Below are 13,793 nucleotides of genomic sequence, written 5' to 3'. Positions count from 1 at the left end.
TGCCTGTCCTGACTCATGATATGTCCATTCAGGATGGGCTCCTTCTCCCCGAATGGTCAGGGCTCATGCTCAAGTGCAGAGGGGTGCGCTCCCTGCCAGGGCTCACATGCTATTGGCTACACTCATAGGAGACCTGCCCTGCTGCCTGGCACACTAGCTGGGCACACTGACCTCAGGTGGTCAGCTCCCTGACTGAAGCTGTGTCCAGAGGGCTGTTCTCCAGTTTAGAGACCTCTGTCTCCACAATGTGGGGCTTGGGGAGGGGCCGAGCAGCAGTCAGCCAGCATGAGAGCACCGGCCGGAGACCAGGACCTACAGGCTCCGGCTCCATCAGCTCTCTGTAGGACCTGGGGCAGGTCTGAGGATGCCAGATAAGGCAGGATTTCCAAACACTTCCTTTTTCTGTAGATTTTTTTAACATACATTTATTTATTTGTTTGTTTATTTTTGGCTGCGTTGGGTCTTGGTTGCTGCGCGCGGGCTTTCTCTAGTTGCGGCGAGCGGGGGCTGCTCTTCATCGCGGTGCGCGGGCTTCTCATTGCGGTGGCTTCTCTTGTTGAGGAGCACGGGCTCTAGGCACGCGGGCTCAGTAGTTGTGGTGCACAGGCTTAGTTGCTCTGCAGTATGTGGGATCCTCCTGGACCAGGGATCGAACCCATCTCCCCTGCATTGGCAGGCAGATTCTTAACCACTGTGCCACCAGGGAAGTCCTTTTCTGTAGATTCTTATCAAGCAAAATGCCAGGAGTCCAGTAGCCGGCAGATAAGGCTTCAGGGTGCAGGGAAGGCTGTAGTCCTGCCCTCTGCACCCCCCATGCCCTCCTGTGGGCCCCACTGTCCCCCCACTCCTCCCCCGCCCTCCCAGGTCCTCCTCCTGCCCACAGCTATGCATCATCCAGGCCCTCTCCAAGACCCATAGTCAAAGTCGAGCTGAGCTCCAAGGCTCTTCCACCTCCAGCTCCGCTTGTGTGCGCCTCCACAGGCACTGGAAGGGATGCAAGTCTGAGAAGCAGGAAGCTATTCCAGTCCCAGCTAAACCCGCTGTGGCAGGTTGAAGGTTCAGGTTCCCATGCACTGGTGCTGAGAACCCGGGGAGAAGACAGGAATCACTCATTTCGCAGTGAGGATAATGTTTACTGAGAATGGCTCATTACAAACAAAATATACGTATAAAATCTCTGTAATGCAAAAGATCCCTTTTGTCCCCAGGTGGCTGGAGTGAACAGAGCCAACTGTCCAGCGTGGCCCCCTGTGTGTGGCCAGGCGGTTGTGGTGCCATGTGCTGTAGGCAGAGTTCCTGATGTCTGGGCTCTATCTCCAGCCCCATTTTCATGATTTGTGCGAGAATACGACACAATGAGGTTTGTGTCCTGCCTCCATGACCCTCCCCAGGCAGGTGGCACCACCCCAGGGGCAGGTGGCTCTTGTGAATCTTCCAGACAGGTGACCTCTAACCTGTGCTTGCCCTGAGAAGCCCTCCTCCAAGCCCAGGGATTGTGTCTCTGATGGACAGAGGTGCCGTGACCGCTCTTTGTGGAGGCTGCTCTCTGTGCCAGCCTCACTCACAGGGAGCCATCCTGAAAGCTTCACTTCCTCTGTTTCCCTTGACACATATGTCCTCACCAGTGTTACCTGGACCCCTCCTGAGCACACCCAAACCCAAAGCCACCTGGGCGTGGGACAGCGCTCCCTGGGATCTTGGGCCACCCAGCATTAAGGCAACGGACACGAGGCCAGTCTGCAGGCAGCACTAGTCTCTGAAACCCAGGGTGGCTGCCCAGCCAACAACGCCTCCCTCTTGGTCAAGGCCGTCTGGTGTTGAGAAACAATGTGGTTAGGTGGTCTGACAGCCCTTGTCAGCAGAGCCCACCCCTGCCCCTCAGAGTAGCCATGGCTCCATGGGGGCAGACGTGTAGCATGGCCATGGTCGGCAGTCTGAGGGAGGGGCAGCAGCTGCCCCACATCATGCCTCGGGCACCGGAAGACAGAGATGCAGGGTGCTGCAGCGGTGTGGCTGTTGGGGCATCCCTTCCCCCTAGCCAGAGGCAACCCGAGGCATGGGTGTCCCCAGCCCTTTTGGGAATGATCCATTGTCCTTATTTTTCAGGTGCAGAGCCAGGTTCAAGACCCAGCTCCACCACTCTCCTGGGCCAGATTCTGTCCGTATGGTGAGAGGCCCCTTTGAAAGAGAACTTGGGCTGGCTTACCTGTCCTGTGAAGAGAGGTGTCAGTGGTTCCAAAGTACCTACAATCTCACTATTATTGTCTTACTTGAGGTTGAGTCTCACCCCCATAAAGTGAAAACTTAAATCTCAAAACCACCACCCTCCCCCTCTCAAAAAAAAAAAAGAAAAAGAAAACAGCTCTAGTCCATGCTATGGTGCCGTGCTGCGTGATCCTGGGTAGGTAACACCCCTCCTGTCAGACAGAAGAGACCCAAAGTTCTGTGCAAAAGGTCCTGATGTGAACACCAGGGCGGGTGGTGGAGGGTCACAGTACCCCCCACACACCCAGCCACTGATCAGCCACGCAGGCCCAGGGCCCCAGCAACCAACCCTGCGAAACTTGGGGTTCCCCGCCCTCAGACACAAGCCCCGTTGCCTGCCTAGTCAGGAAGCCTTGTGGGTGTGAGCATCTTTGGGGACCAGGCAGCTATTCCTGGCCCTCGGGGTCAGGCATTGTGAGCACTGCTGGCCAGCAGGAGCCAGGGTCCCACCTGCAGCCCAGGTTTCCACCCCAAGGAGATGGAGTACCTGGAGGGCCGCAGGAGCCTCAGAGTCATTTCTGCCTGAGGTCCAGCCTTCCCCAGGGGCCAGAAGCCTTGCAATCAGCTGCAGGAACTGGTCCCACTGGGAGGTGGGAGGGGGCGGCAGCATCCACCAAAGGCCCAGGGGGGTCTGCAGTACTTCCAGGTCCCTGCAAGGCTGGAGCAGTCCCAGCCCCGGGGCCCAGGCCAGCTACACAGTCTCCAAACAGACAAGCAACATCTCTCTTCAGGGCTCATTCACCAGGTCTGTGCGGAGATGGGCTCAGGCTTCTCCCTCTGCCCTGGGTCTGGCTCACAGGCAACAAGGGCACCCGTAGGGGTGGATGTCCCCTGAGCACAGCTGGAGTCAGCCTCGGGGTCCTGGGGGAGGCTCCACTCAGATGCTCTAGGGACGACCCAGCAACCAGCAGGAGTGCAGGGTAAGTGGAATGACGGCTCAGCGCTGGTGGATTAAGCACGTGGGACTCAGCCTCCTAGAACTCCCTGGGGTTTGGTCACATGAGCCGGAGCCACAGTTCCACATCTGAGCCCTGGCAGCCCCAGACCTGGGCCAGGGCCTCCTGAGTGGGCCCAGCTGGGGCAGGGCAGGGTGGGGTCCAAGGGCCTGGGCACACCAGGCTCCTGCTGTCAGCTGTCCAAGTAGACAAAGAGGATATCCTCATCCGTGCCGTAGCTGGTTCTGGCCTCCTCGAAGTTACTGATGCTGGTGCTGCACATTCCTGCTGGGGCATGAGGGGCAGAGCAGGGTCAGCGGGTGAGGCGAGCACCTGCCTGACTAGCGCCCAGGGAAGCCACATCCCACATGCCTGGCTGCCCCTCCCTGCTCAGGAAGCCCTCCTTGCCTATTGCAGCCTGTGTGAGCTTGTTCTCTGACCTTTCCCCAGTTCAGCAGATGGAGAAAGTGAGGCCCAGAGAGGGGAAGAAACACGCGCGAGGTCGCACGGGACAAGTCTGTGTGAGTCAGGATGGTCCTTCCCCATCCCCAGGGCCATGGGAGCCCTGGGGGGTTCTGGAGCCAGGACTGGGGCCGGGGCTGGGCAGACTTTCCTTTCTGACAAGTGTGCTGGCTATCCTCGGAAGGCTGGCCTGGGGGAGATGGAAACTGCGGCCTGTGCAGCTGAGACAGCAGGGTGGGCCCCGGGAGGTGGCAGGGGGCTGGCGCAGTGGGAGGGAGAGAGGGCTGGCCTGTGATGACAGGGGTATGGAGTCTGGCACAGCCCCAAGTTGTGGCTGGTTTCCTGCATGGCCAGAGGGGTGGCAAGGATGAGGGAGTCCAGGGGGAGGAGGGGCTCTGGGGAGAAGGCACTGAGGTAGGTCTTGGCCACACCAGGTTGAATGGGAGGAGACGTGGGGGCCAGGGGCCGCCCTGCCCACTGTTGCCGCCTGCCACACTTACGGTCAGCATAGGCCGGGTTGTTGTAGAAGATGCAGCCAGTGGCCCGGTTGTAGCCGCGCAGCACGATGAAATGGCCCTGGTAGTCGGGGGTGCGGCAAAAGCAGCGGTGGCCACTGGGGGCAAAGCAGCAGTACTTGACGGGGCTGGAGCAGAGGTCGCAGTGCAGCACCCCTGAGTTCACCAGCACGATGGCCACGTGGCCCTGTGCCAGGTGGGCCTGGATGTCCTGCACGCTCACTGTGCTGTGGGCAGGAGGAGGGTCAGCTGGCGCCGCTGGGGCCCATTCCCCGTCTCTCAAGTGGACCCCCACTTGGACCCCTGTCCTGTCCTGTGTCACAAAGCTTGGGGACATGGCTCGTGTCTGCCCTGAGCTCCTTGCAGGTGGGAATGTCCTGCTTTGTTACGGTGGCCCAGGCTCAGATGGAGGCCAAGCATGGGACCAGGGTTGGAGGGCTCTGAGTGTGGCCAGGACAAGCTGGACCCATCAGGCCCTTCACAGGGTGACAGTTCAGCTCCAGACAGACCCCCATCAAGGGCCACTGGAGCAGCACCCCACGTCTTGACCTGGTTAGTGAATTCTTTTGTACAAGCACCCCCTGCCTTGGTCTTTTACCCTAAATGATGCGTGATTAATGTAAACTGTTGGTTTAATTTGCTTCCCAAAATCTGAGTCAAGCACACCTTCACCAGTTTCAAAACCATGTGTTTCTCTGAAAGGGTTATTTTTCTTTTTCTCTAAGGCTCCTCGTGGCAGAAGGGGCTGCCCAGGAAGGACTGGTCAGCAGCACGTTGAGGGGAACCCTCAGTTCAGCCAGCTGCTCCAGACTCTTAGGCACAGCCCCCCTCCAATGCCCCCAGAAGGAAGCAAGTCCAAGTAAGACCCAGAGGGGAGAAGGGCTGCAAGGGTCCTCTGTGCCTGGGGCCCCACCATCTTCGGGGGGGGGACGTTCACCCACTCTGGGCCCTCCATCCTTACAAGCTCCTCAGGAGCACACATTAGCACCTCATGGCCTGGCCCAACTCCAGCCACGCTGAGTCACAGGACCGTCTGGTCTGTTGCCTTGGCCCAGGGAAACATGCCCTTTTTCCATTTGGTCTTTGAAATGAAACAGCTGGCTGAGTTGCCAACGGTATGTACCAGAGTGGGATTTCAGCTACCGGAAAAAGCAGGGGCTGGGCTGGAAGGAAAAGGGCAGACCCCATGGGACCCCGGGGGTGCAAGTCCCAGGTTCGAGTCACAGCACGGCTGAGTTGGGGTGGCCATGGTGGCTCACACTGTTTTTCCCATCAGTTTCCTCACCTGTGGGACGGGGACAGCCCCAGCTCTCCACTCAACAAGGAAGCACCTGCAAGTGCCACTAAGCACACATCGGCTGCCTCTCCCTCCAACATGTGCTCACGGGGCCCGAGGATGTGTGGAGACATTTTCCCTGTTTCCCAGTGGGCTTTCGTGTGCCTAGGTTACGTTACAATGAAAACAGAAATCTGGGGGGAATGGGAGACCCAAGGGAGGTCTGGGGGACCCAGCCCAGGTCTGAGCCAGCAAGCCTGGGCGCATTACCTACAGTGAGCCCAGGGAAAGAAATGGTTCGCATCTGGCCAGGTCGCTCGTGGGGTCTCCTGAGTCCTGCCCCCACGTATAGATTGAGAAGGGGGATCCACATAAGGTCGAGCAGCCCGTGGGGAGATCTGGCAGCCAGGCCTCCCTAGACAGTGTCACCCTGGGCTGTCCCTGTCACCCTCCGTCACCGTGCCAGCATGCTCCCCAGGCCGTCACCCCTTTATTAGGGTCCCTGTGTTCTGTCCCATGCCACCATTCTGTGAGCAGCCCGAGGGCTGGCTGGTGTCTGTCTTGCTCACCTGTCCCTCCATCCCCCACTCAGGATCTACCCCAGGTCAGAGTTTTGTGTATAGTAGGTCATGTAGCCCCACTTGTCCCTATTTTATGGATGGAAAAACTAAGGCCTGGGGAGGGGGGGCAAGTCAGTCAGTGCCCAGGGCCAGCTGGGTAGGAAACCCCAGTTCTGCCTGACTCCCCAGCCTTTCCTGAGGCCTCCCCCCAACCTGCAAGTCTGTGGGTGAGCAGGTGCACAAGGAAGGGCAGGGGTGGGGTGGACTCACCACTTCTCCACCAGCACCTTGCAGGCCTTCGCTTGTGCGAACAGCTGGTTCACCCGGGTCTCCTCTGTGTCGAAGTGCTTCCTGTAGAAGGACTGAAGAGAGAAGGGCAGTTGGAGAGGCCACTGCCCTCACCCCACTTGGATGAAGTAAACAGCACCTTCTGGAGTTAGCAGAGGAGCCCAGCCTGCAGGGGGACAGCACAGGCAGCATGCCTGGGTGGAAGGCTGTGTCTGTCCCAAGCGGGCAGGGCGGCTGGCCGGGAGTGCAGGACCACACAGAGAATGAGGAGGATGCTCAGGAGATGGGTGGGCAGCAGGCTCAGGCTGGCACCCTGAGGAAGGTTAGCCGCCCCGGGCTTGTGTACCCTGATGGGCAGGAGTCTGGAGTAAATGAGCAAACGGGCCGGCTGAGGCCCCTGGATATCTAGCCACCACTCGGCTCAGCCAGTATATGTTAGCAAGGAACAATCTCTGTTTGGTGCAGGGGTCTTAAGGGGGCCAGAGCCCCTGTGGGGGAGGCAGAAAATACCCTGCTCTTAGGCCCTTTCCTCTGCCTCGCGGCCACGCTGACCAAGCCAGATCTGTCAGCCTTCTTCCCCTGGCCTAGAAGGTTCAAAGGAGAGTTAGGTTGACGAGCACTGGCCACCGTGCGACAACCCTCTTGCCAGCGAGGCCAGTAGCGACTCTGCTCTGCCAAAGTTTGGAGCATGGGCCGTGATCCACCCTGCGGGAGGCAGGTGAGACCAGCTCCAGCTGTGCAGGGTGGGAAAATGCACTGGGGTATGGGAAAGGCTATGCTGGCATTCTTTTTAAAAAGAAAAATAAAAGAAATGAAAGACAGTATATTGTTTTTTCTTCCAGAACACCAATGACCCAACTTGGAGCCAGCTGTCCCCATGAGAAGGAAGAAAATCGGTGAGTGATGGTAGAGGAGGACAGTGTGTGCTCTGAGGCCTGGCCCGGCTCATGCTGGGACACAGGGAAGGACACAGGAAGGTCACCCGGACGCTCCTCTGTGCATCGTCAGGTGCTGTCGAAGGCAGGCGGCAGGTGTCTGTGGTGGGGGTGTCAGGAGGGACCCGGCTCACCACTGGGGTCCTCTGAGCAGCTGGACCCAAGGTGATCTGGTCCGACAGCTCACAAGTTCTGCCCTTAGCGCGTCTGCCTTGGTTCCCTGGTCTCTGCACACTGGGTGCTCACCTGGGTGTCCAGGTCTGGACCACACCCTCTTCTGATCACCACATCTGGTGAAGGCCAGTGGCCGGCGCTCACCTGGTTCTTGTAGCCCTTGTCCACGCCCAGGGTCTGGGTGCAGAAGCGATGCCTCACGCCAAAGTGGCGCATCAGGTAGGCCAGGTCGATGGTCCAGATGCTCCTGGTCAGTCGCAGCTCCTGCAGGGCACTTTCGAATTCACTGTCGTCCAGCTGGCCCAAGTAGCTGTGGGCAGATGGGCTGCTGAGGTCAGGGAAGCTGGTCCGGGTCACCCTCTACCTGAGGGCCTGCCAGCCACTGTCTGAGTTCCTGTGCCCCCATAAGGCTCTGTCCTTTGTCATGAACTCCTACGTCCTGCCCACACACTGCCAGGCACAACCCGAGGCTGCTGGGGGCACTGCACCGGCCACGGAGTCCAGGGCCTGGATTCTGCGTCTGACCTCTCTTGCTGGCTGTGACTTTGGTCAAGTCTTGCCATCCTCTCTGGCCTCGCCAGCTTCATCTCTAGGACCATCTAAGTGCTTGGACCACATCAGTGGTTTTCTAAGTTTTAGGCACAGAATCCTTTTCTTGAACCCTATCTTGCCTGGAATTCCAGGAGGTAAAATGGTAAGGGAGAGGCTGCCCTGGCGTTCTAGGCTGCTGCCTGAAAACTCTGTGACAAGGAGATGGCTATGGTCCCTCCGTGCCCCAGTGGTCAAGGTTCTTGTGATATTCACGCAGCCTCAGCTCAGCGGTCAGCTCCCTAGTGACTCAGTCTCCCAAGAGTCCAAGGCCAGGAGTGGGGAGGACACCACATCTCAATCATGGGGTCACTCTGTGGGCCAGGCCCGGGCACCTGGGACTTCCTGGCCATTCCAGAGCCCTGGCATTCTCAGGACGCAGACCTGGAAGGCCTGGTCCACCATTGCTTGCTTTTGCAGGTGGGATGGAGCCTGGATGGAAGCTGGGCCTCCCACAAGCCCCAACAGAGGAGAGCCACATGGACGATGAATCCCACCCAGGTCTCTCCCTGTGTGCCCCCCCGCAAGAGCAGGTGCTGTGGACTGGGAGGGCTAAGGCCTGCCCACTCACCGCAGCACCATCCTGGAGCAGGCCAGGCCGCAGTCCCAGTGGTAGAGCTGCTGGATAATGGGCACGGGCAGCTGCACAAAGTCCCCTGCAGGGAAACACACGGAGGTCACAGACCCTGGTGTAGGGCCCACCACTGCCACTCCCATCATAATCAGCTGCTGCCCAGATCCTGCAGGAGCCATTCAGGGACCAGTGCACTGCCTTACAAAAGGCCCCCCGATCCATTCTCCTCACCACGGCAGTGATCTCCCCAAAATGCCAGTCAGAGCAGGCCAGCCCTACACAAAACCCTCCAGTGGGCTAGCTCCCATACCTCCCAGGACAAGGCCTTCATGGCTGCTGCTCCAGCACCCTCTGCTTCCTCGCCTCCCCGCATCCTCACCAGCTAACTCCTGTCCACGGACGTCACTTCTCCATGACGACCCCTGTTGTGCCTGGCCCCCCACTCCGTGCATTCCCAGCCCCACAGGCCCCTCTCCAGAGCCCTCTCTGTGGTGGGTGCTCCAAGGAGGCAGGGACAGGGCGGCAGCCGGGAGGCACTCAGCAGATATTCATGTCTGAATTCCTGAGGCCCCTGACTCCACAGCCCCCAGGGCTACAAGGAGGGGACGGTCACGTGTCTGCATGTGGAAAGCTACTCTGGGTGGAGCAGAAAGGGCCCGACCTAGGCATTCTGGCATTCCAGCCCTGGCTCTGCCACTGGCCGGCTGTGGGCTAGGCCACTGACTCCCTCATGCTGGACAGAGTCTGGCCATCTCTAAAGTAGGGACTTTGGTCTGATTCAGTTGTTCAATCAACAAATAATTCCCAAGAGCCTAGTAAGTGCCTGGCATGTGAACCAGAGATGGTCGTGAGTGACACAGACAGGTCCCTGCCCTGGTGGACAGCAAAAACAAGCAGCGTAGGAGAAAAACAAGGGGCCAGGATAGGGGAAGTGGGGGGGGTGTGCCTTAGAGAGGAGAGCCAGGGAGCACCAGGCAGGGCTGGGGCAGGCAAGCTGGCACGCGGCCTGCAGGACCCTCCTGCCCTGGGATCCTGTGAATCTGGACAGAGCTTAGAGTCTAAAGAACTGAAGGATTTCTCTCCAGCTGTGAGCACTCTGTTCATTTAGGACGGCCTTTCAGCCCATGTGGTTTCCCTGCCTCAGGGGTCTCCGGGGGACTCTCCTGAACCCACGACTGGTCTGTGCAGAGCTGCCCTGGCCTCCTCCGCGTGCACCAACCAGGAGGGCCACCCATGAATCCTGGAGTCTGTCCTGGCCTTTCACCTGCTGGTCTTGTCCAGGCAGCCTCTTGCCTGGAGTGGGTCCCAAGCTCCTACTCCCCATGTCTAAACACTCCCCAGTCTCAAGGCCTGGCTCACATGCCAGCACTTTTGGGGCCTTCTCTGATGCCAGGCTGGCCGTGCCCCTTCCCTAATCTGCACTCTGCCGGGCCAGAGTTCATGCTTTGGCTCACAGGAGACGCTCGCATCGAGCTCATCTGTGCCCTGCTGGGCTGTCATGCATTCCCAGGAGGCAGGGACCCGTGACTGCTCCTTCGCTGCACTGTACTGTCCTCTCTCCTCCTATGCCTCACCTGCGGGGCCCTTGGAAGGCAGGATGGCACGGGTGAGTGCAGGCCACCAGCTGGGTGAGTCACATGGCCTCTCGGTGCCCGCTCCTTTCTCACAGACCCCAGCCCGCAGGGTGCTGTGGGCACTTGGGGCAAGAATGTGTGCGAAGCCCTTCACAGGCGCTGCCGTGAGTCCTGATCTCCATCCAGCTGGGGCGTGGCACACTGAGACCAGGCAGGCTCAGGCTTTGCTCCCTCCTTCCCCGACCCCAGGAGGCTCTAAAAGGAACCCAGGCCATGACTAGAGGCCTTCTAATATTCCCTCCATCCACTGCCACGGATTCAACCCCCAGGGCTCCATCCTGCCTGACTTCTGCCTGTCCTCTGCCCCAATTTCTACCCCCAGCCCCTCTCCTGTTTCTGTACACAGCATCTGGAGGGATCCCTTCCAGTCTCCCATTGCTCTTAGAATAACGTTCTTATCTCTTACTAAGGCCTGTAGGGCCCACCTCACTCGCTTCACCTTGGCCCTCACCCCAAGACCTTTATATGTGCAGCTCTGGAACTCTCTTACCCTCAGTACTCAAGTCTTCCCCTTTTTGTCATTCAGGTCCCAGCTCAAAGTTTCCTCCCATGAGAGGCGTTTTCTGACTGTACCTTTGGGAGAAGGGGCTCTTCTTCACAGTATTTCCCTGTTTCCTTCACAGTACTTAGCAAAAGTAACAAAAACAAGAAAAATAAAATAAAGCTATCCTGTCTCCGCACTAGGCTGTAAGCTTCCTAAGGGCAGAGAATGTGCTAATCTTGTTCACTGTTATTCCCAGTGCCTAATGTCTGATGCTTAGTAGTAAATCAAACCTTTGCTGGAAAAAAAACCGAACTTATTAAGCACCACTGTGTGCCAGGCTCTGGGGACATTACAGGTAACTGAGACCAAGCCCTGCCCTCCAGGTGTTCACATCCTAAAGTAATCCCCCAACGGGCTGAGTGGAGGGAGAAGCCTATGCAGTGTGCTGTCCCCTTGTGGTGGGTGCCTCCCTCTTCAAGAACCCCTCACTGTGGCTTTAAACTGCCTTTTTGTTTTTCTCTACATGGGCTGTTTACTCCCCAGCCTTTGCTCTTGCATATCCCTTAGTCCGAAAGGTGGTCTCCCATCCAAATGCTCTGGTCTCTTTCCCTCCCTGAGGCCCTTTATATGGAGGATTGGAGGTGGTGTGTAACTTCCCCACTGGACAGACTGGGAATTCCTCAGTGGCAGGCAGACAACATTTGCCTCCTCCCAACCCTCAGACCACAGCAGGCACACAGACATGCTTGAATCGCGAATGAAAGGAGTTTTTTTCAAAAAGACCTTATCCTTCGAGATACCCAGGCCCACGTGTCACAATACTCCCCTTTCCCCCAGGCTTCCAGACTGTGCCCCTCTGTTCACAGCTCCCTCCTTGCTCTGTGGCCTGGGCTCTGACACTGGCTAGCTGGGCCATCTTTGGCCAGGCTTTGACTCTTCCTGTGCCTCCCCTATGCCTAAGCTGTAAACGTCGCAGGGGTCGGCGGCTCTCTAGGGCCCTCGGGAACTCTGCTGCCCCTTCTCTTCTTGCCCTGATCTCTAACTCTTTTATCCTTACCCCACCCCCAATGTGGCTAAACGTCCCCCACATGGCCATCCCGAATCCTGGCACAAGCAGGTCAGCCAAGAGGGACCCAGAGATACTCCTGTGGCGTGTGATAAGAGTAGGCGAGGCCTTCCAAGCCCAAAGCTGCTGCCAGATGTTGATGCCTGGAGCCAAGGGACTGTCCCACCTGAGAGCTAGGGTCTGCCTGGAAGGTGCTGGCCTGGCTTCAGTTGGCAGCTGTTGCCAAGGAAGGAAGACAGTTCACTGGCCCTGAATACTTAACCCCTCTCGGCCTCAGTCTGCTCATCTGCAAAAGTGCAAATAACATTGGTAACCGACTTTGTCATTATGAGCATTAACGAGGCTCTGCATGTAAACAACTTAGCACAGTGCCTGCCCACAGAAAGCTCCCTGTAAACGTGAGTCACTACACCACAGAGGCTCAGGAAAGGCAAGTGTCTGATCCAAGATCACAGAGTTAGGTAATTGGAGGAGTAGGCAGGCAAATCCCAGGGTAGCCCCGGGCCCTACTCCTTGCTGCAATCACAGTGTCCCACTAATGCCTTAGGGTTGGGGTCTCCTGTGCTCCTGACCTCTCCAGTGTGTTGGCACTTCACTTTAGAGTTTACCAGCCCTTTCTCTTTCTCATCAACCCTGTGCCTTAAGCAGAGCAGGAATCACTGCTTTCCCCCTCCCCCACTTAGAAAAGCAAATTGAGGCCCGCCGCACTGAACGGGTCAGTCTGTGTTTCCGCCCCAAAGGAACTCAGGCCACCTGGGGCAGAGGAACTAGAGAGTGAAGAATTGTAGCAAGACAAAACGCTGAGTCTGGAAGGCCAGGGGAAGGCCCTCCCCCATTGCTCTGTACTCCCAGCCAGTTCCCAGCCCTTCTAGGCCTTAACTACCCGAGGGGACAGGATCTTCCAAGCCCCAGGAGGACTTTTCGCTTCTGGGGAAGTGCCGCTCCTGACTCTCAACGGAGACCCTCCCACCATGACCGCAATCAGAGCTGCCTGGGGTCCCAGCCCAGGAAGTATCAGGAAACCCAAACTAACCAGGGCTGGCGGTGGGGTGGCCAAGGCGAAGTGCACACCTGGCCAGGTTTCGCTCAAAGCTCTACAGCCCGGGCCGCGGCGGCCGTCGGCCCAAGGTCGCGCGGCCGGACCCTGCCCCGCGCTAGGGCGGGGTCCCCCCCTGTTCCCCGGAGTGAGAGCTGAGCCCTCGAGGAGCACTGACCGGGCTCGAGCGGCGGCCCCGCTGCCTCCGCCTCCGTCCTCATGACGCGGGCGGCGGGGGGCTCCCATGGCCCCGGCCCGGAGCCGGCAGCAGCTTCGGCTTTGACTGGGGCTGGAGCGGGACCCGTGCGCGCCGGGTTCCTGGGCAGCCACCGCCAGCACCAGCGCGCTGGGGTGAAGGGGAGGCAGCGGCTGGGCCGCCCCAAGCCCCGCCCTGGCCCTTCCAGGCCGCGGCCCGCCCCGCCCCGACTCCTACGCCTCCAGGCCCCAGGGCTCGGGATCTCAGCTCGTCCGGTCGCTAGCGGTCCCGGCTCCCGGGAGCCCCGCCCCTGGCCTCCCGGGCCTCGCACCCCTTCCCCGCCCGGCTCCCCGGAAGCTCCGCCCAGGCCCGGGCGAACGCGGGCTCCCCAGAGGCTCTTCCCCAAGCAAGCTCCGCCTCTGCCCGGCCAGCTCCTCCGCCAGCCTCGGGCCGAGGCAGAGCGCGGGGCTCCGGGAGACCAAGCCCCACTCCAACCCCCTGGAGGGACGGTCACAGGCCGCCCCCGCTCCGCTCCGTCCCTGTTTCCCTATCCGTATGGTGGGATACTCGCTTCGCTCAGGGCGCCCCTTACCTGGCGCTGCCGGGTTCTCAAGGTTAGATTGTGAGGGCAGGTCTTGACCCTCGGCCCCACCGCCTCTCGCCCCCGATGCCCACCTTGCCGTCCAGCCCGTCGCTGGTGTGGGGTGCTTGGAAACGCGACCCCCTTCTGCCCTTGCCGGCCCGAGGGTCGATGTTTCCGGCGGCACCTGGGTCCGGTCATCAGCCCTCTCTTCCGGGCCCGGAA

At 59.3% G+C, this 13,793-nt stretch overlaps 1 protein-coding gene across 4 annotated transcripts; it reads right to left on the bottom strand.

Annotated features, from left to right (window-relative positions):
• Positions 1-1,112: 1,112 nt before the first annotated feature.
• On the bottom strand, positions 1,113-13,792 carry GUCD1 (guanylyl cyclase domain containing 1). Of its 4 annotated transcripts, none has more exons than XM_033439682.2 (6): positions 13,664-13,792; positions 8,570-8,654; positions 7,555-7,720; positions 6,284-6,375; positions 4,163-4,404; positions 1,113-3,485 (listed from the first exon to the last, which is right to left on the bottom strand). In XM_033439682.2, the coding sequence occupies exons 1-6, from the start codon at positions 13,767-13,769 to the stop codon at positions 3,394-3,396; spliced, it is 783 nt and encodes a 260-aa protein (XP_033295573.1). In that variant the 5' UTR covers positions 13,770-13,792; the 3' UTR covers positions 1,113-3,393. The 4 variants fall into 4 exon arrangements, with proteins under 4 accessions (XP_033295573.1, XP_049554461.1, XP_012390772.1 ...); XM_049698504.1 differs by having other exon boundaries at positions 4,163-4,275; XM_012535318.3 differs by lacking the exon at positions 13,664-13,792 and adding an exon at positions 12,971-13,354.
• Position 13,793: the final 1 nt, after the last annotated feature.

The sequence above is a fragment of the Orcinus orca genome, chromosome 15 (genome assembly GCF_937001465.1).
Source record: "Orcinus orca chromosome 15, mOrcOrc1.1, whole genome shotgun sequence".
NCBI classification, from domain to species: domain Eukaryota; kingdom Metazoa; phylum Chordata; class Mammalia; order Artiodactyla; family Delphinidae; genus Orcinus; species Orcinus orca.
The sequence above is the reverse complement of the archived record's forward strand: the minus strand, read 5'-3'. Positions and strand labels throughout refer to the sequence as shown.